This window comes from Cuculus canorus, chromosome 4, assembly GCF_017976375.1.
Source record: "Cuculus canorus isolate bCucCan1 chromosome 4, bCucCan1.pri, whole genome shotgun sequence".
In the NCBI taxonomy this organism is placed as follows: Eukaryota; Metazoa; Chordata; class Aves; order Cuculiformes; family Cuculidae; genus Cuculus; species Cuculus canorus.
This window is the reverse complement of record NC_071404.1, coordinates 11,173,195-11,199,688: the sequence shown is the minus strand read 5'-3', so window position 1 is coordinate 11,199,688 and position 26,494 is coordinate 11,173,195. Positions and strand designations below refer to the sequence as shown.

General features: G+C 38.4%; 1 protein-coding gene across 6 annotated transcripts in view; it reads right to left on the bottom strand.

Annotated features, from left to right (window-relative positions):
• Positions 1-819: 819 nt before the first annotated feature.
• MSANTD1 (Myb/SANT DNA binding domain containing 1) overlaps positions 820-26,494 on the bottom strand; it is a 55,937-nt gene continuing 30,262 nt past the window's right edge. For 2 of the 6 annotated variants that reach the window (XM_054064544.1, XM_054064543.1), the window contains 3 exons: positions 22,420-22,684; positions 12,859-13,143; positions 820-4,063 (listed from right to left, as the gene is read on the bottom strand). In XM_054064544.1, the coding sequence (XP_053920519.1) occupies positions 3,823-4,063; positions 12,859-13,143; positions 22,420-22,684 (791 nt within the window). In that variant the 3' untranslated portion in view covers positions 820-3,822. Of the gene's footprint in view, positions 4,064-12,858; positions 13,144-22,419; positions 22,685-22,802; positions 23,022-23,108; positions 24,213-24,561; positions 24,668-26,494 lie in introns of those variants that run through there. The other 4 variants (XM_054064545.1, XM_009564627.2, XM_054064547.1 and 1 more) reach the window with 4 other exon arrangements.

Sequence of the window (26,494 nt, the reverse complement as noted above, 5' to 3'; positions counted from 1 at the left end):
GTAGGAGTTGTCTATTCAAACTGCACAGAATTCCACTGGTGTTAGCTCTTTATACCGTAACTTTTCTCCTTCAACTTTATGTTTTGTCTTCCATTTTCACTTTTTGTCATTTAAAATGTTGTATTCCTTCTCATCCCTGCTACTACTAGCTTTATTTGGAGGCATTTACTTTGCCCCCCAACATTTTTTTCCCATCTTTCCTTTCATCACAATCCATTTTCCTCAATTGCTTTGCATGTTTCTCAGTGCTTCATCTTCTCATCTGCCTCCTCAGATTCCTTTTCATTCTATTTTTACATCACTTACAAAGTCACCTGTCTCCAGGCAGTGTATTTCCTCCCCTATTTATTTTTTCCATTTGCACCATCTGTGTGTATATGCAGTACAGGCGCTTCATTTAGTGAAAGTGATATCATACTGTGTTGACCCTGTTACTGCCCTGAAAATAAGAAATTTGTTTTTCCGTGCTACAGTTTATTTGTTGATCACACTTACAGTAGCCATAAGGGAGTCTCCTTTAATATCGTAGTCACAATGATAAAACTGAGTAACCCCTGATGTGCTCTCCGTGAATGCTTATTACACTCTAAACTCTCCGCTTGTACAGACACAGCAGCAGTGTCTCAGTTTTGTAAAACCAGGAACTCTACCACGCATTCTAATTTTAGACAAGTCTTTCAAGTCGCAATTAGTCTGAATACCTCAGACATTCAAATAGCTTTACCTGCAGCTAACTATCCAAATAGATGAGAAACCTTATAAAAAAAAAAAAGAAAAATCACTCAACCTATATGTTCAGCCTTTACTAAAACAAATGAAACAGAATCAAAAAGAAACTATGGGTAGGTATGGAATTTTCAGTCTGTTGTCAAAAAGAACATTAGAAAAATTCTGTCGTGCATGAAACTAGTTATATTTGTCTACAGCAGTGCTGTGTTTACTCTCTGGTCAAAGCCAGAACACACAATCTGCAAGGATGGGAATAAAGCCTTTTGTTAGAGAGATGAGGTTTTAAAATTGAACTTTAAAAAAATGATGTTTTATATGGAAATAAAATGTGACAACCTCCAGAAAACACCATTTCCTTTAATGCAGTTATGCAAGACAATGTCCAGTGTCTCATCTAGAATGCTGTATATCATTATGGTCATTCATCTTTAAAAAGGATGAACTCAAAGAGCAAAATTAGCAAAACAGTCATTAGAATAATCCCTACCTTATAAAAGAGTATTGTTCTTCTGAAGAAGGGCTGCATGGGACATGACCTCTGGCTCTCAAGAGTAAACGCTACAGAACACAGCAAAATCACAGTGTTGATACAAGAAGAAATTGGTATGTATTGAACAGGAATAATCCCAGAAGCAATCTTCTAAATTGCAGCTCACCCATCTGTAATGCAGGTCTCCTTATAATTCTGGGGACAAAACACCTTATTCATTTTAAGCTACAGGTCCACACAGTTACAAAAGAGATTACATGAACAGGGTTGTTTGTGGTAGCATGCAAGGAAGCAGTGGATTTCCTCTGTTCCTGTGCTCCTACAGCTCTGGAGTTACAATTCTCATAACATGCCAGGAGACGGGTTACCTACCCTATGGTACAATGTTCAGATATGCTGCCATTGTTATTGCTTATTAATTGGATTTAATTGCTGTAAAGTTCAAGTAGATAATATTGGTAAATATTATTAACTCCCGTGGAGTCAGAGAGGGTTACTTTATAATTTACTGCAGATAGGTTAAAGTGTCAGGAAGCACTACAACATAGATACATCAGCCTACCTGAATCTGTGACACATCTACATTTGGAATGTGAAAAACCATGACAAAGCACTGAACGTGTATTCACTCTCTCTTACATGCCCGTATGACAATGCTCTTGCAGATTTTCTGATCACCTGTATGACATTATGACATAGAAACAGTCCGACTTCTACCAGTAGTTCTGCAGGCAGAAATATAATGTTTCAGGATTCTCTTTGAGATATGACTAATTCAATTTGCATGCACAAAATTATTTGGAGTTCACTTTTTCTAAGTGTCAGCTATCACCCTATATTTGCAGGATCAGACCAGACACTTGCCATTTTTCCAGTCACCAAATCTCTGTTGAAAAGGTGGAGTGAAGGAAAGCTATTTCATTTATACTTCAGCAGCCACCATTTTCTGCAGGTTCAGTATTCTAATACATTTGAATTATCCTATTATTGTGAATTAAACTCTGTAGGAATGGGACGCATTTACATACTTAATCATTCTTAGTCTTCATACCTGCAGAATCTTCTAATAAGTATTTCCACATATTATTAATTTGCTTGGTATGTAACCATTATCCTGTTCACCAAGCGTAATTACAGATTAATTGCTTTGGCCTGGGTTTTAAAATAGTTTAGCTAACATTAGCTTAAGCAACAGTACATTAATTTATGCAGGAAAATGCAAACATCTTCAAAAACAGAGTTTCAAGAGGGGACGTATTTAACGGTGTGAATGGAAAATAACCCGAGTTGCCAGCACTAACATTAGTTCTATACTTTTCATACTTCTGTATCTTAATCTAACCTTCAGCCTCACAAATACATTGAAAGCAGCAGAAATGTGTATTTCAAGCAGAACACAAAAAGAAGTTGTGTATAGGAAATTCAGCTGACAAATTGTAGAATTGATGTTAAAGGTTATGTCGATGTCACACTTCATTGAAGAGCCAGACACCTGCCGGTCCCTCATCGAACGGATTTAAATACAATCCTTTATGCCTTTAGCTCCCTCTTGTGGTGTATCAACGCCGATCTGCCTCACCGACCACACCTTAAAACATCTAATTACATACCCCAGCAGCTCCACCAGCAAATACTACTGTAGAGGTGTTGAATGTTCTTCATGACTTCCATCTCTATATTTTGCACATCGGTATAGGAGATCTTTACACTGCAATTAAGAATTAAAAACCTTTGACCATGGTTGTCTCTCCTAGCATTTGTCACTGTCCCAAAGCATACTATCTGCTCAGCAATGATACGTGTTTCTTCTCTTTCTTTATTTCATTTGATAGATTATATATATATATGTATATACACACACTACAATATGTTTCTTTTGTGATAGAGAATAAATGAGAGTTTTCATTGCTGGTTGTTCATTAAGTCAACAGATTCCAGTTAATAATGAAAAAAATTAAACATTTAATATCAAAAGCAAATTCAAGTATCTTCTATACATGTTAGTATTAAGTATATAGTAAGGTGGTTTGAGGGGTTTCTTTTTATATCAAAAGTGTATTTGAATAGACTATTTTTACCCTAATACTTTAGAGTACTATACGTATCAGGCTTGGAGTTTAAAATTATTTATCTCATAGTCCCAATTAGCTCTTCACAAGAACCATAGGTCACTTGTACAATCACAGCTTGTATTTCAAAACAGGGTTTAATCATCAGCAAAGTTAAGATGCAATTACCATGTTTAGAAATGTACTATTTCGTTCTACAACAGGTCAAGCTATAGTCCTTGATGTGAAGCAATAAACACCACCACTGTTTGTAAAGCAATACCTGATCGAGGCATAAATAGTACTGAATTTCCCAGAGCTATTCATCCCTTAACACTTCTGTATAAAAATAATTCAATTTAGGCATATATTGCACTAATTTCATTATACTGGATAGTTCTCACCCTGCATTATCTGTTCTCTTTGCTTAACTAAGATTACACTAGGGTTTTAATTTCCATGGAAAACCTGGGAATAGGGCAACATACACACATATGGTGTGCAATAAAGGGATATCTATGTCAATAGTAATCTCAAAGGCATTCACATAGGAAATTACACGTTAGATTTGGAGATCATCTTCTCCAATAGATTCATCATTCTCTCCTGTAACTGTAAGCTTTGAACTTGAATGATGTTTTGCTGATCCAGAATCCTGCGTACTTCTCTACAGGTTTCTTCCATAGCTCTACTCAACTTCTTTTGTTCTTCCAACATGGCCTCCATTAATTTTAGCTTCTTCTTTTGGAAGCTGCAGCTTTGCATTTTTCTTTTCTTAACAGGTCTTTCTTCAGCTCTGAAATGTGAATATTAATTAACAATTAAACTCACATTTATTAAAAATAAACTATGTTAGCACCTAACGTTCTATACTACATTCATGGCCAAGCCACAACCTAGTCCTATTTTTTAAATTCCACTGTATTCTCCAATACATTCCCTCTCAAGTTCATGCCAAAACGTAAGTATTTACTGTATTATTCTGTAGTGTTACAGACTGTAAAAAAAAATTAATTTAAATCTCTTTGGGTTTAATAAGAATTTTCCCCACAGAATACCAGGCTTTTTCTTTTTAATCTTGATATTTCTTACATATTGAATTTATAAACTGTATTGGGAGAGAAATTTTGCTCATCTGGCCATTAGAACTCTAAGTCAAAAGCTGCAATAACCATCCCATCTGGAGAAAAAGCTGCAGTGTTATGTGTGGCGGTAAGTTACAGCTTACTTCTTAAAGCATCACATCGGTAAGGCTCTTCCCACTACAGCATAATAATCTCAGAATTTGCCCTTGTACTGAGAACACAGCAGTTGCACTGACCACTTATTTATGTATTCCATCACAAAACTTTATAAACAACATAAAAGTTTAGCAGGATGCAGCTTGCGAGATTCCCTCTTTTCTTTCAGGTCACAGATTGATCATATTTAATATTTGCTTTTAGAGGCATTTGCCAGTTGCACTTTATGATTTTTTCTAATCAATCAAATGTATTCGTCACAAACACAGGATACTACGGCTACTTTCTTCTCGTATTTGGGTTAATGACAAGTTGTATCAAGTAGAATAGCTAACAGAACAAACCATACTTCCCTCCAAACTCCTAACTTTTTACCGGACAATTCAAGCACACTATAACCCTCTGTCTCTAGTTTTATTTTCACCATAAGACAAAGGCAAGGCTATATGTTCAATATAGTAATAATTGCTGTTTATATTTTTAAAAATTATTCTGAAATTCAAAAAGAGTATTTGTTCTCTGAAGAACACCCGGTCACAGACTCCAAGGCTGTCTATGTATCCAGTCTTGCTCGTGTTCCTCTAGCAGAATGTCTCTAAGCTCTCTCATGGTATGAAAGTTGGACAAACATGTATCAAATTGAACACACTCATCTGAAATCTGTAGAACTGTCATGTGCCATTGGGGTAATGCTTTAAGAATTTCTTCTATGCTACATCATGCTGAGTTTCTGTTTTGGAAGAAAGAGAGAAAAACCTAGGAATACGGACAGTGGTCTCAAGATATATAGTTCTAACTGTCCTAATTGGGGTGACAGTTCAACATATGAATTCAAAACCAGCCTAAATGGCATACGCATACACATAGAGCTGTTTCTCTTAACCTGTAATCTAAGAAAGAAGCGTGCTGAATTGCAAAGGAGGAAAAAGGCAAGTAGAAAGCAAATGCATAAGTGAACTACACATCATAAAAACCTCCAGTTACAAATGGTTAACTTCTTTTCTAACATAAAGTCACAGTCTGCATGCTCACTTGCACTTTTTGAACTCCAAAGTGGATTCCCCAACACCAAAGTTATCTGACAATGAGTCTTCAAGCCCTTCCAGATGAATAGCAATGTCAGTTGTGTTCTGAAATGCGGTGTGATAGCACAGTTATGAGTAGTATGCCATGTCAACACCTTGCAGATTTCAAGATATCACTGAACACGGATAACTTGACCTCTTGAGGAATGTGTTTTTATTAATGTGAAGAAGGAGAGAGAAGAAGGAGGTCCTTCGGTTGTGGCAGATTTGTAGCATAATTTCATGCATGTTTTTATCCTACTTGACAGGCTTTGTGCAACAGTGACTGTGAGGTTCAGATCTCTCAGCTAGAGAAACAATCCTAAAGGCCTGAAGACTTAAGGCACACATAACAAAACTATGCAATCCCCTTGACATTTAAGAATGTAATGACCCAAAAAGGGGGAGTCTATGAATAGGAACAAGTAGATTAAATGAAATGCTATTAAAATCTCAGACAAAAAAAATTTAGAATTGGTCTTGAAGGAAACTGAGTACTGTTTAGTCATTTGAATGTGATGTCCCCCTGTGCATAGGTAAGAAAGAATGACAATCTTCCTTTATAAATGTACGCTAACATGGTGAACAAGGAACACTGGCTTTCAGATTGTCCAAGAATTCAAAGTTACTTGTACAATTCAAAGAGCTTTATGACCATTACACTGCTACAATGATGCCAAGAGAAAGGAGAAGGCATCATCTTTACCCTAAACAAAACTTTGGAAGGTATACAAAAATAAACTCACCTTGGCAGTTTCTATATAGAACATTTTATAAAACAAATGTGCCTAAAATCAATACATGCTGTTCTGCTTCAACTATGGGTAAAGCTTGCAACTGATCACTGAGATTATCACAGCCAGACAACCCTGCAAGAATGGGTCTTGGCTGACAGCAAATTCTGTTTGCTCTCTATTAACTCTAAGGGCAAGAATGATTTGAAATGTGATTCTTAAAGAGGTCAAGCAAGTGGAAAAGGTCCACAGCCGTGTAAGGACAACACTGAATCCATTATTCCAAAGTTGTCATCACTGCACTGACATTCACAAATAACGTATCCTCTCCGGGAGGCAGAACAAATAACTTTCTGAAATGATGGTATCATTTTAGCCAAAGTCACCTTTTGAATTTAAACTTGCCTTCAGAGAGGATTTATTTATTGGAAACTCAATGAATCTCTATTCTTTTCCCTATACAGTACTAGAAAGTAGCCATGGTAAAACCTCTTCTCTGGAACAGGTAAAAGTGGCTTCTAGAGCCACTAGGGGGCTTGCACCTTGTTAAAGTAAGCCCCGATAAGAATAGACCTTAATAAGGAACTAGAGACAAAATCCAAGGCATATCAATGGTACTGTGCTGCACTGAGTATTGTGTGACTTTCTTGGCAATTGTGGCTGCCATTTAGTTTTTAATTCCAATCAAGACCAAAATAAAACATCTCCCTTTCTCTCCAGCCATAGTGATTGTCAAAGAGAGGGTTTTATGACCACTCGTAAGTCCACAGTAAGCACTTGGAATTTTCAATCCTGTCTTCTTGCAGAGTAGGTCTTGGAGGAATGCTCTCAAGAAGGGGTCTACAAAGCAAAGATCTAAAAAATCTGCTTTACAAATAAAGAATGCTCAGCAATATGAAATTATGTAAAACATCCACTGATGCCTGAAGGAGTTATTTGAATAGTGAAGTGTTTCCCCAGATACTGAGCCATCTTTCTTGAGAAGTTCTAGATCTCCTAGGCAGCATGTCTGATGGATCTCTCCATGGCAATAACTTTTTATGACAGAAAGTCAAGAGGGATGCAGGAACAGGAATATTGGTTCAGCACGGTTAGAGCTAGAGTATGCCTAGTTTGGCATAGCTACCAGCTTAAGAAGCATCCAGCGTTTGCTGTACCAAATACCAATCAGTTCCTGTTGCTGCATATCCGTGTGGCATTCCTGGGCAGCCAACATTTCTGTGACAACAGGGGTGCAGCAACAGATCCTGACAGCATCCACAGCCTCTGCTAAAGAAGCATCTCTAACTCTTTGTCGGTCTTAGTCCCTGAAGGTAGATTTTGAGATCTGGAGGAAAGAGGGATCTAGGAAATCCAGGACCTCAAATACAACTTGCTGATACTCTTGGGCCTCAAGTGTCCACAGCAGGGAACCTCCAAGAGAATTGGCACTGATATTCCCCTGACCTCACAAACAAAGCGTGGAAGAGTTCTGACATTGGGACCACATTCCAAGCAGTACCTTGCAAAGCTATTTTGGTGCTATGCTCTAAAAGAGACAGGCAGGGTTCAAATGTAGCAAAACAAGGGAAAGAGTTCCCTCTCATCTAGGAGGCCGAACAGAAATGCTGTGTTTATCGGGGACAAAGCAAAACCTCTAGATATAATTAGGCAAGATACTACATAAATCTCAAATGCGTTTGCTGTCTATCTATCTAAGACCAATTTAATTCACTGTTCAATTAAAAGTTCCATGATTAATTACCTACACTTACCCAGTAAGGCTCATTTCAGATATGCATGTGAATAATTAATGAAGCAGTTGAATACAAAGAGTAATCTATTTACCAAAATGCGTTACTTCCACAGAACCATAAAAATAATTCTTCCTTTCTGACTACATCAGGGTCTCCAGTACCATCACTTTCTGGGATTTATGGCTCTCAGCATCTATTTCTGACTTGGTTGTGGTTTTTTGGTTATGTACAAACCTGAGTAGACCGCCATAACCCACATCTTTATGGAAAATAATTAACAATGATCTAGAAATAAGTAATATTAATGTTAGAAATGGCACAAAGATCTTTAGCATCTGAGGACTGAGGATCAGGGAAGCTGGATCTTCTGGTAAACTAGGCTCATTCAAATACAGCCAAATGCACTTAAGAATTAATGAGGCTCATCCTTGAAGTTAAGTGTAGAAAAGAACCACAAAAATGGCTTGGAGCTCGGCAAAGCATCTTGCTATGATAACAAGTCGGCATGATGAGTTCAGATGCACTATATAATGCGCATTGCCTAAAGCTCAAACTTCTTTGTAGATGGTACCTATTCAGATTTTGAATAGCCATGGTATAATTTCAGAAAGGTTAAAGGCTTTGCCAAAACTATTGTTTCCTGAATTAGAATACTTACTCTTCCTCCATGTGTAAACCACCTGTACTGACTTATTTAATCTATGTTTAAAATTTAAAAAATACCAAAGATATGGTCATGGTACACAACTTTAGGATTAATTAACAAGTAAGAGATTAATCACTGGAACAGAGCCTTATAGAGAAGAGTAAATTCTCCACCTTCTGAATATATCCAATCTTGACTGGGTGTCTAGTAAAAAATTTCCTAGAGTCAAACAAATCATAGGAACTAAGAACTGGAAGATAACAGAGACGTGGGGCTCTTGAGGGCATCAGTCCTCTGCAGAAGGGAAGCGTGTCACAGAAACCCCTCCATAACATTTCTGAGCTCCAGAATAATTGTATTTAGATACCTGGATGGTGTTTAACAGAAAGCCAGATTAGATGATATGGGGGTTTTATCAATCTATTGATCTATGAAAGTAACTCTTTCACCCCCTTTTTCAATAAGATAAAAATGGCAGAACATATTCAGCTTTTGTATAATTATGTTCTGTCTTTACTTTAAAAATTAAAATAAGGCTATAAAGCAGCCCTCAGGGTGAAAAAGCACTGTTTTCAGTTAGATAAAAAGTCATTTACAGTGGTGTTAGGAATTTTGATTTTAAAACTTTAAGCTGCAGTACAAGACTCTACCTCATTGTGTTATATTATCTGACCACAATAGAATAATTATGTTATTGTCAGATGTTTTATGGATATTGCAGTATAACACAAGCTTCGTTGAAGCCCAAGAGCAGTATTAGAACAATTCTAAACAAATAACAGGTGCCCCATTAAAGGGAAATACGGATTCCAAAAGTTTTTCTCATCTGCAAATTGCAACAAAAATTGAAATTAATTTTATCTATTAATTTTTTTTTTGTAAGAAGGTCCCAAACTCAAAGAATTTTAAATAAAATTGAAAGAAACCCAGTTTCCACTATTTTTAGCTTCAGAGTATGTATGTGTTCACTGAAGTATAAATCTTGGCTTTTTTTCTCCGTCAGGAAAGCTAAACATTAAATTCAATAATTTATTTCAAGTTGCAATTTATATAGACAAGTAGACTCCTGCTATGTTCAAGGATACTGTGGAAACTACAAAGCTGACACTCAGAAGCTATGTTTGAGAGCTGAAGAGAATAACATAAAGTTTTCAGAAGTTTAAAAGCGGACTTAAAAATTACTGTTTGAGGGGTTTTTTTCACTATCCATTGCTGCTATAACATCATGAATTTTATTACTGAAGAAAATATCCCATAGAGTAGTGTTCTTTTGCACACTTGACTGATCTGTGCATAGTCTGCTTCACAGAAAAATAAGGAATATACAGTTGTAAAATACACAGCTGCAAAATGCATCTATATTTTGGTTACGGATATATCTACATCTTTAAAAAAATAATTGTTTTGCATAGCCATAAAGTATAAAAATTGAGAGGTAAATAAAGGACCTCAAATGTTCTTTTAATTTCAAATCCCAGTATTGTCTTTAGCTCCTTTTTTTTGACTCTGTTAGATCATCCATGTACCATTTAGAGGCAAGGCCATTTACAAAAAAGCAAAGATGGCTCCAAATTTTGTGTGCCATTTCTTTTCTGTCATTGACTATTTCAAAGTGTTTTTTAAAATACAGGATGACACACTAACTGCTTAAGCTGAAAATTGCTTCTCAGTTCATAGCTTTCCCTTAGTAAGCCTAAAAGAATTATCTTCCCTGCCTTATTATGGCAGCAATAAGTGATTTTAACCCATCTAATATCATTACCAAGCACTGTGTTTCCTTCTGGCCACAAAAGGATTCCCTACTCTTCTCTCGTTCATCAAGCTAAACTAAACAGGTCAACACTGTACAAGCTTTTCAAAACCCACTATGTTTACCAGAATACCACTTTTCCTCCTCCTAGATACCTGCCCCGTTAATATCACAGGCGCCTTGTAATTTTTAATCTGATTGTGATGCTCATCTGGAATGTTACATTAGCCGCTCAAGGGCTACCTAGCGCTCGAATTTTTCTTTTCTTAAACACAGCAGAACTGTATTTGAACTTGTGAATATGTACATGTCTTGCTGTTAAATGGTGTGCACAGTATTATACTGCACAACATTCTTTTATTGCAGAGACTGTGAGAGCATAGCTGCATTTGTATGTTAGTGAGCAATGTATTACAGAGGTCATAGAATGATAGAATCACCAGGTTGGAAAAGACCTCTTGGATCATTGAGTCCAACCATTCCTATCTACCACTAAACCATGTCCCTGAGCACCTTGTCTACCCATCTTTTAAATACCTCCAGGGAGGTCCTACCACACTGATGGCTGACCTGCTTTTTCTTACAGCTCCCACATGCTGTTGCACAGCCATCCTTAATAGGCAGCTGCAGCACAGCAACCTGAGCTACTGCAAGGACAAAGTGTCATTACCTGCCATACAGACACACAACTGGTCAAAAGCCAGCTTGTGCCATTAGAGGCTAGATTTAAATGATCTGCTGTTTCTAAATCGGCCAAGTAAAGTTAGAATATTTTCTACTAGAATAGGTTAGGTAATTCCCTTGGAGGAGAAGGAGAAAGGAGGAGAAGGAGAAGGAGAAGGAGAAGGAGAAGGAGAAGGAGAAGGAGAAGGAGAAGGAGAAGGAGAAGGAGAAGGAGAAGGAGAAGGAGAAGGAGAAGGAGAAGGAGAAGGAACCAAAGAACTTGAAGCTGGCTAAAGTACATGACAACCTTAATTTTCCAGATCTTATCACTGTATAGACAACTAAGTTAGAGCAGCTTAAATTCTCTTTAACTGCAAATGAAAGCGTCTCGGGAGTCCACCTGCACATTGTAAAGACAATAGATATGTTCTTGTGGTTGATTAGCTTGACTTCTGTCAGGGCTTGTCTATGCCCTGTGATGAAATCTGGTGTGGTGACCACTGTCCTTGCCTACCGATCACCTATAGTACAAAATCTGTGTTGTTTTGGAGGTGTCCCTAAGCTTAATATTTGGCTTAAGGGTCTGATGTTATCAAATAGTCTAGTGAATATACTATACCTCATGTTTACAGAAAAGTGACCAAATTAAATATTAAATAATGTTATTGGAAATCAAACTATGAATTGGGAAAGAAGATATTGAATCAGAAACGTGATCTTTGCAAATCCCAAAGTCTGGAGAGATTATGTATCAGGGATGTCAACTACTTACAATAAACTACAATGAAAAAAAACTGTTGCTTGTGAACAAGCAACAAAAAGTTCAAGAATTATACACCATAATACATATTGACTTGCCAAAAAAAAAAAGTTTTAAACAATAACCAGCTATTTGAGAACTATTTTCTTGAATGGTTGAATGAATTTACCTTGATTTTATTCATCCCCAAGTAGGCCTGGAACTCACTGATTGGTTCTTCTTCCAGCTCAACACCACCTCAGTTGCATGACTGACAGATAATTTTACTGTTATGGTTAAAGTCTCACAGACTCATGATAAGGATCTATAGGATCAACTTTTTTCCTGCCAGAAAACTGTTATTTCACACCACTCTGGATGAAAAATGAAACCAGTAAAGACTAAAATTTGTATCAAGTGTACAACCCTGCCTTTTTGCTGCTTTCCAAGGAAGTCCAATCTTATCAAAATAGGAAACACATTTCCATTCTCCAACTAGCATTTACTTTGAAAAAGTGACACCCTCAATTGTATTTAAAATGTCTCAATATACTTTCAAACTGCCCGAGTAGCACTTCAGTGTCCACAGAAATAGTTAATTTACATCTTTTCACCATTTTAATAGTAGCTGAAGCCAGAAATTTTTCATACTCATACCAAAAGCAAAACTAGAGCAAGCCAAAAATCTAAGCAGTATGTTATATCTCCAATCGCACTGCGGGACTCTCTCGAACATTCCAATACTCCTAGGACAAACACTCTATCTCATGTGAGCAGTGGCATGCGTACTGAGTTTTGGCAATATTATATGACTTTTTGCCCAGTCCTCCTGCTCCCTACTGCATAAAGAAAATGCCCTAAATCAGCAAAGTGGCTGAGAGTGGAAAACTCTCTCTCATTTGTGAGTTACAGGATAAATACAACAGTTGTTAGAGAAAAACATGCTAGGATGTCCCCTTTACAAAGCAGATCCAGTTCGTTCTGTGAGATACAAGGGAGGTGGAAAAAGAGATGCTACCTCAGCTTGTAAGATAGTAAGCTTGATGAGCTCTCTGAATGTTCATCTTCAAAGCACTCTTCCCTTCCTTCATATGTAAACTGGTTATACGGCAAGTACAGCGGTGTAGACTTAGCTGATGGAGACTGTGAGGCCTCCGTCTGTGACGTAGAAGGACCTGGTTGCTGATTTTCATGCATTTTCACATCACTGTGGTCTGTCACTTTGGATAAGATCCTATCAATGGTTTTGTAGTAAGGCCAGTCAGGTGCCACAGTTTCACTGTCAGTCATGCATTTTAGTTTCCTGTAAGAAAAGGCATACAACATTAAAGCTTGTTTTCCAATATAAGTAGTTTTCAAACAGATGTTCTATCTCAAGACAATTGTTCTAGTCACGTTTAGGGGTCAAATGACATGCTTTTAATGAGAATAAAATGAGACACTTTTTTTCTTTCGATCTCCAATGAAGCCTTTCAGTTTCTTTTCCTAGTTTTGACCTGTAGTTCAAAGTTGCATGTAAAGTCCAAATAAAATTCAACACAAATAAGGAATGTTACAGTTTACAATGGAAACAGTACTATATTGGCTGTAGAATATTTTTTCTTCCCCATACGGAGTGCCAGAGTAACCAATCTGACAGTGGACCCTGAGTGGGCAACACACCACAGCCTTTACCTAACTATGGGCAGCCCTGTCCTTCCATGCTTTGAAGAATGAAAATTTATTTTCCATGATGAATACAAGTGGCTATAAATATAATTAATGTCCTTTTCCTAATACTGCCTAAAAGCTCTGAATTGCCCAGGAAACATCCTAGTAACAACCATGAGATGTAGATGTCTGTTCATCTGTTACAGAATGAAGATAAGTGTAGGAAAAAGTATAGAATTTCATTAATTTACAAAAAAATAAAAATAAAAATAAAAACACAACAACAAAAACCGGTTAATGCAGCATTATAAACAGCATACACAAAACCATGACAGTGAAAAGACTATCAACCATCATTTTCTCTTTCAGATGCAACGTATTAGGAGATCTGTTATTCAGTCCTAACACAAAGTTCACTGCTATCCCTCTTGGTACCTGTTGTTCTTTTATGTACTTTTCCTGAGAAATATGAAACAGAAGTGTATATATGAATTCTACATGTCCAAGAAAATCCAGTGCCCAGCTAGAAACCCAAACTTTCTTTTCACTTGCCTTCTACAGCTGGGATCTTGTTAATTTAAATCAAAATGCATCAAGGGAACACAACAGGAAAGGCAAGACCAATGACAAATGCTCTATTTTCATAGACCAGATTTCATTCAAATGAACAAAAACCTGGATGAAATCTGATCCTCCCAGCCAGCAAGAGGTTTCCATTTGAAAAGGATAAAAACTATTCCTGGACACCTCGCCCAGCCCCTTTTCTTGAAGACTTTCAGGTTTTTCCTTCTCAGAATCCATCCTGCCCACACTGGTCCTGCAAAGGATAGAATTAAATAACATGTAAACATGATAAAAACAGTGCCAAACCTAAAAGTGAGAACTTGAAGTTCTTCCTTTTAAGTAGCTGGCGTTGTAGGGTGAGGAGAAATCCACCAGTGAGGAAAGAAAGCAGAAAGATTTGCTTAGATTTTAAAACCATTCATGGATTCTTCTTTTTTTCTCATCTTTGCAAGGTCTGATGAGCTTTTCCAGCTATTTAGAAATGCACATCATAGCCCTGCATAGCAAAGCCTCCACAGCCATCCATATTTTTTATGCCCTCTATGCATTCAAAATTTTAATTTCATAGATGATTCACAACCTGCTGCTGCAATTTCATAGTCGGAGAATATCTATCACAACCTTCAAATATATACATACCCATCAAGCACAGGCACAAAATAGCTAAATACACATCTCAGCTATGCCAGTGCAGAGTCCAGCAGCCGCGTTAAGACTTCATGGACCTTGAGGATTGCAAAGCTTTCAGCCACAAACGACAGGAGAAGCTCTGAGCCGGTATTCTCCTGACTCTGCTTTAGGGGCAGACTTCTATTTAGCGTAGCATTAGCCAGTACCCCAACTGGTCATCAGCAGAGCTTCTGACCAGCCTGTCAGTCTGTCCCCAGTCTGTATAAGTGCTTTGTTGACCATCCCGGGGTTAGGAGTTTGCATATGTCCTTGTGGAATTTCGTAAGGCCTCTGTTGGCCCGTTTCTCAAACCTGTCTAGGTCTTTCTGAATGGCAGCTCTACTCTTGCATGTGCAGACTGCAGCAGTTTGGCATCATTGGCAAAATAGAGAGCATGCACTCTGCCATCTCCTTCAGGTTGTTGATATTAAACAGGTCGTGTCCCAGTATAAACCCCTGCAGTCCTCCTCTTGGAATGACCATTTAGGTAGAGTACAAGCCATTAGCTAACACTCTTTGAGCCCAGTAATCCAGCCAGTTTTTCACCCAGCTGATAGTCCACCCATTTGGTGTAGAACATCCCTACCTGGATACAAGGATGTTCTTGGAGACAGTCTCAAAAGAGTTTCTACTGTCAAGCTAAACAACATTCACTGCTCTATCCTCATGCACAGACCTAGTCATTTAACCACAGAAAGCAAGTAAGTCAGTCAGATGTGATTTGCTCTTAGCAAATCCATTCTGGCTATTTCCAGTCACCACCTTCTCCTTTATGTGACTGCAAAGTGCTTCCAAGGTGGCTTGCTCTGTGATCTTCCCAGAAGTCGAAGTAAACCACAAGAAGGATCTTGAGGCTCTGGAGCGAGTCCAGAGAAGAGCAAGGAAGCTGGTGAGGGGGCTGGAGAACAAGTCTTACGAGGAGCGGCTGAGAGAGCTGGGGTTGTTTAGCCTGGAGAAGAGGAGGCTGAGGGGAGACCTTATTGCTCTCTACAACTACCTGAAAGGAGGTTGTGGAGAGGAAGGAGCTGGGCTCTTCTCCCAAGTGACAGGGGACAGGACAAGGGGGAATGGCCTCAACTATGCCAGGGGAGGTTCAGGCTGGACATCAGGAAAAAATTTTTCACAGAAGGGGTCATTGGGCACTGGAACAGGCTGCCCGGGGAGGTGATTGAATCACCTTCCCTGGAGGTGTTTAAAGGGTGGGTGGATGAGGTGCTGAGGGGCATGGTTTAGGGATTGTTAGGAATGGTTGGACTCGATGATCCAGTGGGTCCTTTCCAGCCTAGTGATTCTATGATTCTAAAGCTAATTAACTCTTAATTCCTGTTCTTAATAACTTTTCTGAAAATGGATTCAACAGTGGCCATTCTTCAAACTATTCTATGATTTTATGAAAACTTCACAGAAGTAGATGTTCTGCCCAATTATGTCAATTTCTTGGTTTTTGTTTGAGCTCAGCTCTGTACCCAGACCCTGTTTCATATAAAACTATCAAGATCTTGAAGGAAGAGGTGTTATCTGCCCACATAGCTGTAGAGTTGCAGCTAAACCCAGGTATTTCTCTGGCTCTGAAACTATTGAATGGATACTAATTTTTCCGCTTCTGACTGCTTACTATAGCTCTGGGCTAAAAAAAAGGGATCACTACCAGGAGGAAGGCAAGAGAATTTCATTAGCCTAAAAGCAGCACCAGAAGCAACCATCTACCTGTATGGAATCTGGCTCATACATAAAGAGAAAAAGATGAAATAGATGGAGAGATGAGAAGATAAGGGGAAAGGGAGTGTCAGTCCTTTGGGAAAAAAGTAGGAATGCTGCAGGTGGAGGCAAACAGGGAGAACATTCACTAGAGCAGTGGTGATGGTTTAGCTTTATGGTAAAAACAAAACAAATAGCTAACTTGGTTATATTAATATCAAGTTTCAAGATGCATTGATTTTTAATTTTTTTTTTTCTACAACTACCAGGAATCCAGAAAATGTGGCAAGACAGCTGAGAGCTTTGCATTGAGGTAAGCGTAAGTCTGGCAGAACTGAAGTTGAAAGTAAAGGTGTATTTACTGCTGTAAGCGAGTCATTATTGTAACTCAGCACAGCAGGTCTTAGTTGCATCCAAAATGTAAAGTTGTTGTTTTATTTGTCTATGGTTTTGGGTTGTTTGTTTGCTTGTTTTAATGAAAAATTAAAAAATTGGAAAGAGGACAATCATAAGGTTGGGATAGTCAAGAAATTACAAAGGAAGATAAACCAAGCATTCAACACTTTGAAATTGGGCAAATCACTACCTGAATGACCATGCCAGGCAGGAAATTTAGGTAAGAAACAGAGGTAAGTGAGAAAGTCACCAGAGCTTGCAAAATAAATTAATGCTGAGTTTATCTGGACCTTTTGCTGTTTCATCAGGCTCTAGTAAAATCCAGCTGAGAGCAGAGGCAACTGAGAACTCTCTCCAAAAACTCAGGGACCAGAGTCAGGTTTCCAATGGACAAATATTTGAAGTATGAAAAACATTGTCAACTAAGTCAATCTGAAAAGTAGTTTCTTGTCTTATTGCAGAGAAGTGAATAAATTCATGGGCTTTGAGATCCTACTGCCAAAATGGTCTACTGAATGGACCAAGGCACCGGTTGAGTAATTTGTGCTGTCATTGACCTTTCTTCAGACTTTATTGTCTGTGTCTATTAATCCCTCTTCTAAAATAAAATTACTACAATATTTTGTTCTAAAGAATTTTTTGAAGTTATCATTACTTAGTCAGTAAAAAGCAAGCAATCTATAACTTGCCTGTTTTTTTCTTTGCTTAAAACACTAATGCTTTTTTATTATTATTATAGTATTTGATATTACTACTTGCCTTAAGGAATGGATACAAGATCCATCTCCTGGGGCTTCTGAGAAAAACTTTCAAAATAAATAATAAAAAGCAACTGTCCATGAACCAATCAATCGTGAGGAAATCAAGATGTATATGAAAATACAGTAATGAGTTGTGCATCTGCTATAAATTATTGAAATTACAGAGAAAGTTGGTAAAATATTCAAATCTAACTTTCTGCAGTAATTTAGCTGTACTTACATTATATAATTTGCTGTGGCAGAGGTCAAATATTTCAGTTGCTTAATGTCAGAGACTATAGCAATGGATTACACAAGCAACACTATTTAATTGCTATCATGTACACATGAAAATAAAAAATTAGACCAGTCTTTTATTCAAATCATGAGACTGATTGAAATTTACCAATCATTAACATTAATTGACTGTGATTCAAATAAAAAAGCAACAGCTGCATTCTGTTTCCTCAGCTTCGCAGAGGGCGATGGTTTTGAAAATAATAAATTTGCATTTGCACAGTTCTTATTTTTAAACATCAGAAGGAATCAGTCAAAACTGGGGACCGCTGGGCAAGCTTTACAACCCTGCTTCCTTTTTATAAGCCAGGGTGTATTATGTCAGTGGAAATATTATAACAACAGATGCACTGCACCATTACACATTATGATCAGCATATTAGTGGTGACAGGACAGTGCTTCCTTTTAGAAGGACTAATTACAGGTTCATATGTGCAGAATGTCCCCTGCAGCCTACATGTTAGAAAGAATTCAGCACATATTCCAAGTAATACTAAACTGCAAGAGCTGGCATGTTAATCTCGGCAAAACTTTCAATGACCAGCTCATCAGAAAGCTTAACTTTGATTTCCAGCAGGCTTGACTCAGTCCTTCCTCCCTCCCAGATGGATAAATAGCAAGGTTCACACAGCTCACTGCACCAGTCTTTGAAACTGAACCTTAAAAGCCTGGTGGCTGATCTATCCACGGCAGATATTTCAGATTCTACTGCAATTCCTAAAAGCAGAATTTTACCCAAATGCACCTGCAAAAAAAAAAAATTCCTTCCTCCTATGGTGCTGTGCAGAATTTTCAACACAGCCAACTTCTACAATTAAATGGTCCTTTAGTACAGCAAGACTCCAGTAATAATTACTTCAGGTTGTGGTATATTTTTCCTTGAATAGTTTCCTCCAAATGCACTCTGACTAGAGGAATGCAGAGGAATACAGGAACCTCTCCCAGATCAGCCCATCGTCCTGCTGCCTCACTTCTGACAAATGACAGTGGTAAATACTTCAAGAATCATTTTGATGTACCAGTTTCGGGGGGATATGCACCCCTAAGGACACTTGCTTTATTTCCAATTGACAGCTAATAATATCCTGAAACTTGTTGTCATTGATAATTCAATCTAATTTGAAAACAAACCATGTTGGTATTTTTATTTAATACATCTAATCTTAAGTAAAAATAATAATAATAAAACAACCCACCACTCTCTTGATGTCAATGATATTCAGTGGTAATGAGTTCCACGTGGTTATTATGCAGTGTAACACAAATATATATGACTTTTACTAGTTTTATGTTACTTGCCCTGCAATTCCCATAAATAACTTCTTGTATTACAGTAAAAGAAATATCTGCTTTATATTTTCAAAAATAGTACTGTATATATTTATGCACCTCTAGAACTCCTTTATATTTCTTTGCCTTCTTTCCAAGTGAGTCACAACCTTTCCAATTATCTTCATAAAAGAAGCTTTCCATACCACAGCCTTATTGTGTTTTCTGAACATCCTCTCATTCTCATGTCACCTTGTTGAAATATAGGGCAGTCAGAAGTAAACACAAGAACTCAAGGGGAAAATGATGACATAAAATAATGGCGTTTTAATATTTGAATATTGTTTTTACCTCACATGTGAAGGAATGGGATGCGGTGACCCTAAAAATTGCTTTTGTGACAGACGGTCACGTGCACTGAAATACACCTGAACTAACTTTACCTGGCAGCAGAAAATCCCACATAAGATCCAAACGTACCTAGGACCAGGGTGATTACTTGGACTGTGAGCCCATACCAAGCTCTGTGCCACCATAGGCACGCACATAGTTGCATTAGCTGGAACAGCTGCAACAACTACTGACAAAAAAACACTCCTCCCCTACCTATGTACATGTTTGTCTGACTGACTTGTTCTGCACAATGAGTAATGGCTTTCACTTGAGCAAAATAATTAAAACAATATTTATAGAGTTCAATCTTAAAATGCTATGGGATCCTCAGAGTGGAAAGCACCATTATAAGCATGTTCACTGCTTTCTAGTTTAGAACCTCTAATGTTTCAGGTCATTAATATCTGTTTCAAGAGAAGTCCCAAGATAAGACATGTCATTTTTAACACTGAACTTGGTTAAAATACTAGTAGAAATATTCAAGTACTGCTTTTTCTTTTACAGACAAAAAAAAAACATGTATACATGCATATACATGTGTATAACAATTTGCAGGACACAAATTGTGGCACATCACTAAATAATACTATTGTCTGTTTAGACATTCTAATTCAGGTAATTTCTTGCTATCAAAGTAAGGCTACAGAGAACAGCACCTTTGCAATACAGTAAAGAGTTGCCTAAAAAAGTCGTTGTGAGGTGGTGGGAAGAACTCAGGTGCAGAACACCCCCATCATTCCTGCTGCTGGTGCTACATTCTCCCATGTCATGCTTACTAACTCTACATAATCATTACAACATATCTCAAAATAGAGCATTTTTCCCACTCTCAGGGTGTTCAATTCCAGTTCATGCCACAGTGCAGTGATGATGCTCAGAAATAGAGCGAGTGAACATCTTCCTCAAGTGCTATCCAGGCACCAGAAGGTGGATTAAAACTCAGCCGCCTCCCAGCAAACCAGCAGTCGGTGGCAACTCACATCATTTACAGTTTCCTCCCAATGTTTGCTATCCTCACACACCAACAAAAAGTACCCAGAAAACTAGAAATTGTAAGTCATAGCTATTGTTTGTCCCCATTCTCACTACTACCTCTCCTTGAAAGCAAGGCATGCTTTGGATAAGAATAAATAACAAGATGCATTTCATACTCAAATGTAATAGCTCTCCTAAATTAGCATCTTAATCAATAATCAGGGAACTGCAATGCACAGCAAAATAGAAAAGCAGCATGACAACATGCAACAGAATCTTAGAAGTTCTCAGTAATGTAAAAAGAATTTTTCAAAAAATTGCTGTTTCCACACATACGCAGAAAATGTATGTACGTGAGTGATTTTAATTCTTCTCTTCCCCCAGTGCAACTTTAAAGTAAAAACATTAATCAGAAAAACTGAAACGGTCTGACTGATGGCAATACTGAAAATTTAGAACAAAGGCTGACAGAAATAACTATTCCACTTCGCAATTATGGCAATTAAATATTGTACAGTGTTGCTGTTAGACACCTGTAAAATCTCGGTGCCACAAGATGTATTTCTCAGCAGGGAGGATTTCAGATTTAGCAGACTAAGCAAAGGCCTGGTAGCCAACAACTCCTGACTTGTAAATCTGCATCCGAGTGTGAATCGCTGGGTGATGCTAGGCAAAAATTCATCCTGCTTCCAGCTTTCTCATCTACAGTCTGGGTGAAGAAAATTGTGAGGACTACAGCAGGGTTAGTAAAACGTTTTGGAGACATTAGGATCTGCCACAAAACAGCAAGTTTAATATTATGGGAAATTGCTTGTGGATCATACAAATGAAGAATAAAGACATTTAAAGTTAAGGCATTCACAGGATTTTCCCTAGTTTTCTATTTGATGAGTAGTCTCTGCATTAAATACTGTAAGGGTGCCTTACAGAAAAGCGAGCAGTTTTAACATGGTTGCCTGCTGTAATAACCTTTTTTATTATTAATACGAGCTTTGAGGAGAGATTAAATAAGAGAGTCACATATTTGATTTTCTTGCATTACAAGCACACAGCTAAAATCACCACTCAGGATTTCCAGTATGAAGCAATTTGTGCTTCGCAGAGATAAGAAATAAAGGAAAAAAAAGGGGGGAGGGAGTTTACAAATATTTCTGTTAAGTTCTAAATATTTTTTTCCCCTCCAAACAACAAATGCCTCCCGTTTCCTAAAGCCAACTTCCCCTCCTGACTGACACTGCCTGTTCTTTATCACCCCCTTGTAGACACCTCCGCCTTCCCCCCACCCCCTCCCCCTTGGAGCAATATTGACGGTGCACATTGATTCTTTCTCTGCAGATATAATAGTTCTTTCGCTGCTGCTGCTGCTTATAATTATAGCAATGTGTGTCACTCAGTAATAAGACATTCAATTATTCTTGGCCCCATGAAGTGTAACCCTTCAACTCACTAGAACAAAACCTAGGAGCTTCAGCTCCCCCCCCCCAAAAAAAAACCAAAAAATATTATTCTGTGTGTTTTTTTCCCCTTAAAGTTTGCTTTGCAATCCCGACTCTCACTGGCCGCTTCGAACTGCAGGAGTTTCACAGCAAAGAGCTGCTGCCAAGCCAACACAATCAGACCCCTCAGCAAAGAGAGCAAAAAAAACCACCCCAATCTCTTTTCCCCACTAAATACATTCCCATCCCTCTGCATCATAACAAGCTAATTACAAAGAAACAAAGTTGTCCCAGAGTTTGACATGAAATGCGGGGAAAAAAATTAACAATGACGTAACAGCACTGGCAAGAGAGAATTTTAAAAGCGATATGAACAATCTTTAATCTTTTATCGACAGATTTCTTCTAGGAAACTTCTTTCTGAAAGGCAAAAATCACTTCGTTGCCCCTGCTAAAATCTCTTAAAATAAAAAGAATTAACTGAAGCTTACCTGTACTGGAATGTCATATTTGTAATTTTTATCTTTATTTCCTCTCCGTGGCGAATTTCTCCAGTCATTTCAAAGAGTTTGTTAGCCATTTTCTCATAAACTTTGGCATTCCTTTTAGTTTGTTTCAGCTCATCAAAAAATTCTTCCCAAACCAGCATTAAACCTCTCATTTCTGCATCAGTCCAGTTTCTGGCCCTCCTGTGTTTCTCAGTCTGAGAAGAGACAATGTAACTGGGAATTTCTGCTGCAGCCATTGCTGACTGACCTAAAAGGGTTTTAAAAGAGGACACTTAATATAGATTGAGTTTTTAGCTTAGGTTTTTTGTAGTGCAAGACATGCATATGTGGATAAAGAATTTGAATGACAACAGAACATATGAAACCTTTTTGCAACAGCTTGAAGCTTGAGTGCACAAAATGGGGCCTACATCTGACAGGCAGGAATTTAGTTAAAAGCTTTTAAACAGAGAAACGTCATTTTGATGTCACGTTTCCATAGCAACAGAGCAACTGCATAAGCTACAACAACAAAAACCTTTTAACTGAAAGCCAAAGAATCAGGACAAAGTTGACAGGCCATCAATATTAAAGCTTTTAAAGACTTTAGGTTTAACAAAAAAAAAAAAAATCTATGCAGCCTTTGAGAAGCTACTTTTAAGTTTCTACTTTTTTTTTTAGCTTTCCCTTACCTTTTAGGCAGACAATTTGCTAGCAGGGGGTCATGGTCGCCTGAACGAGCTTTTAAGTTGCGCCTTGACAGACTCTCTAGGAGGTTGCAAGGACTGAGGCCATGTACACAAAAAAAAAAGCTTTTCTTTTTTTTGCAAAGATATTCTGCAAAAAGCTTCAGCCAGCTTTATGAAAACTATACATCTCTAAGCTAATAAATGTTTAAGCAGGCAGGCTCATTAAAAAGGAGCCTGCATCTGGGTTTAAAAACATGCACAAAATAGCATTTAAGTGTTTAAATATAGAGAGAAATATATATACAATATCAATATAGAGCCACTTTTTTCCTTCCCCGAGATGTTTTGCTGCTGATAAGCACACACTGCAGTCCTGTCAGTATGAATTTGCCTTCGTAGGTATGTATTACTGTATGTGTATTTTGTATTCCTGGTAATTTAGATGCTATTTATGCAGTCTGTGTTCTGCCTTAGGACTGCAGCAGAAGCATTTCACCTGCTTTATGGGGAACCTAAAAGGATTATTCAATGAGTTAAAAAAAGGCTGCAAGATGCTTAGAACTGTGAATAAATTGCTTTGCTGTAAAACAAGCATTTTGAACTGGTTTCTATATAGGGCTAAATTCTGCCAGCAGTTCTACCCAAGAAGCACTGCTTATTCATTGTGTTAAATATTATGCTGCACGAACAGCGGGCCAAATTCTGTCCCTGCTTACAGTGTTCAGTCTGACAATAATCTTCCACAAAACAATGAGATGCATGAACAGCATTGATTCAAGCAGCACAACCAGCTAAAGAGAAAGATGGTAATTTCCTACTGTCCCAATATAACCGTGTCATGTAAAATATAAATAAATAAACCACGGACCTATCTTACTATCATTTTCTGTTTCAGCATATAACAGCAATAACGACCTCACTGCAGGGCATTTCCTGAAGATTAATGACAGGCAGGGGTTAATGGCCTGAGGCTCACCCAGTCAGTCGTTAATCCCCAGGAAATGTTCTGTGCCTCAATCCTTAATGCTTAAGTATCCTATAAATTGTAAGTCTTCTCATAACCGCATCCCTGATCTTAACAATAGTTTAAAAATGCACAGCTTGGTTTGCATCCTGAAGATGGCAAAGGGAGCACATAATGTTCCTAAAAGGTATACTAGTAACATTTGTAATATCGTGTCCTTCTTTCTGTTTTACTTATTTGATTGTTTACAACGAGAGGCAAAACAGCATACCATGGAATAAAGGGGATGGGAGAGGAGATGTGGATCACATATACTGTACATAGGAACTTCCACTGCTCCAACCCTGAGCACATCTCTGTTTGAAAAATACTTGCTGAGTCACTGGCTTTCTCAAAAATTAAAAAAAAAAAAAAAAAAGGAAGGAAGAAAAAATCCCATAGCTTCCAAATAACTACTTTTAACTACTAGTATGACAGCCTAGCAACTATTACCTTTAAAAATGTGTAAATAGCAGCATATGTTGCGATGATGATCTTGCATGGTTTGTCTCTTGGGTGGCCAGCTGGGAGACATCACATGATCCAGGGACAGATGGTGGTCAGAAGAGGATCAGCTGGTGACACGTTCATTTTATTAATTTATTGGTTTGGTTTGTTTTGAAACTCCCATCACTTAACCTTGGGCTCCACACAGCTCTGGTAATAAAACTATACCAAAATCGGCTGGCTGCAGAGGCTGAGGATCATCAGGACAAGTTTAAGGAAACAATACAGTGTCCAAGAGAGAAATACCCCTGGTCTCTCCTGTTACGATGCTGGGTCTGACCTGGGACCAATAGACGCTACTGCATAGCTAAGCTTGCTTTTCAACCTTTAATCATCCATCAGAGGTTTGCTTTTGTCTTCCACACTTTAATCCACCTAGGTTCTGAAAATGCTGATTAACACCACTGAAACCTACAGCATGATGTACTGTTCATAGTGAAAAACCCCAAGGATCGTCTCTGCTTTAAAGGGGTTCTTTGTCTAATTTCAAGCACAACAACCAGGGCAGGGTGGGAGAGAACCTGTCCAGCTGCAACAAGTTCTTTCTGTCATGGTCCACAAATATTCCTTCCACTTTCCATCATTCACATGTGCCCAACGTATGCATGGCTCCTCCTTGTGCTCCACACGGACTGCTGGGGCTGTGCCTGGCCCCTGGCCCCAAAACCCAGATCCTGCAGAAGCGACGTGGTTGTTTCCCTGTACAATTCACATCTCTCAACTTTTCTATACCCTGTTTCCTATTAGCCTAATTGACAGATTGATGTAGTGGTATAGTGCTATTTAACATCTGTTAAATAAAAGAAATGCTTTCTAATAATACCTCCTATATTCCCCTCCCTGCAGCACCAGAAGGGAATCTAAGTTTCCAGGGCTCAGGTTTTATATCCTCCTTGGAGAAAGTCGTTGATATTAATTATGGAGACTCCTTGTGCCTCCTCTGCCATGCTGAAGCACATATGCCAAGTGTTTGATAAAGTGACTGTTTTCCTACGCAGAGCTGAAAGCAAGAAAACCTTTTTTACCTCCAAATAATCCCTACAGTCCTCCGAATAGCCGGGATAGGAAAAAAAACACCTCTCCAGGCTGTGCCTCTCTGCTGGTTTTCTGCAGCTCCACACAGTCCCTGTGAGTCGCTAACCCCTTGTCCTGGCCCTTGAGCCAGGAAGAACAGCTAAGAGAGGACCAACAAGCCTTTGGGTGAAGAACAGCCCTGTGGTGGCAGGAGAGCTGTCCCTCCCCAGCGCTGGGGCAATTGAAGGAGGTACTCCTCAAGCTAGAGACCAGAGAAGATTTGCCATCTCAAGACTGGTTGGTCACTAGACCCAGAATAACAGCTGGCAAGATGAGCTACACCTCTGCCAGACCCAAAGCACTGATGCACCTGGCACTGACATCCCGCACACACTCTGCTCTGATGCCTCTGCTGATGGCAGAGTCCTCCAGCAGCAGCCTCCACCAGACTGAGGACCAGCCTGGCACTAAATGCCTCACAAACAACTGAAGCTTTTACTCTTCTCCTCAATAAGGATGCTACTTTTTCTTGGAAACCGCTAAAATACATAACGGCACTTCTGAGGATCCCTTTGTAGACAACTTCCCTCTTTAAGAGAAAGCTGTTCTCCTCCGCTCTCCTGCTCACTCCAGTCCCTACACTGACTGGCACCACAACCACAGTTTAGAAGATATTCTTATGAACGCTGACGTCAGTGGGCTCGAGGATCTCACTCCTGCCCTTCCTTTCAATGCACACCTGCTCCTAATAGCTCAGAGGAACATTAATTTAACCATCCTCTCACAAATCTGTTCTTTATATTATCTGTCTAAACTTCCTACCTTTTTTTTCAATCATTATGTGTTGGCTTCAATAATAGCTCTC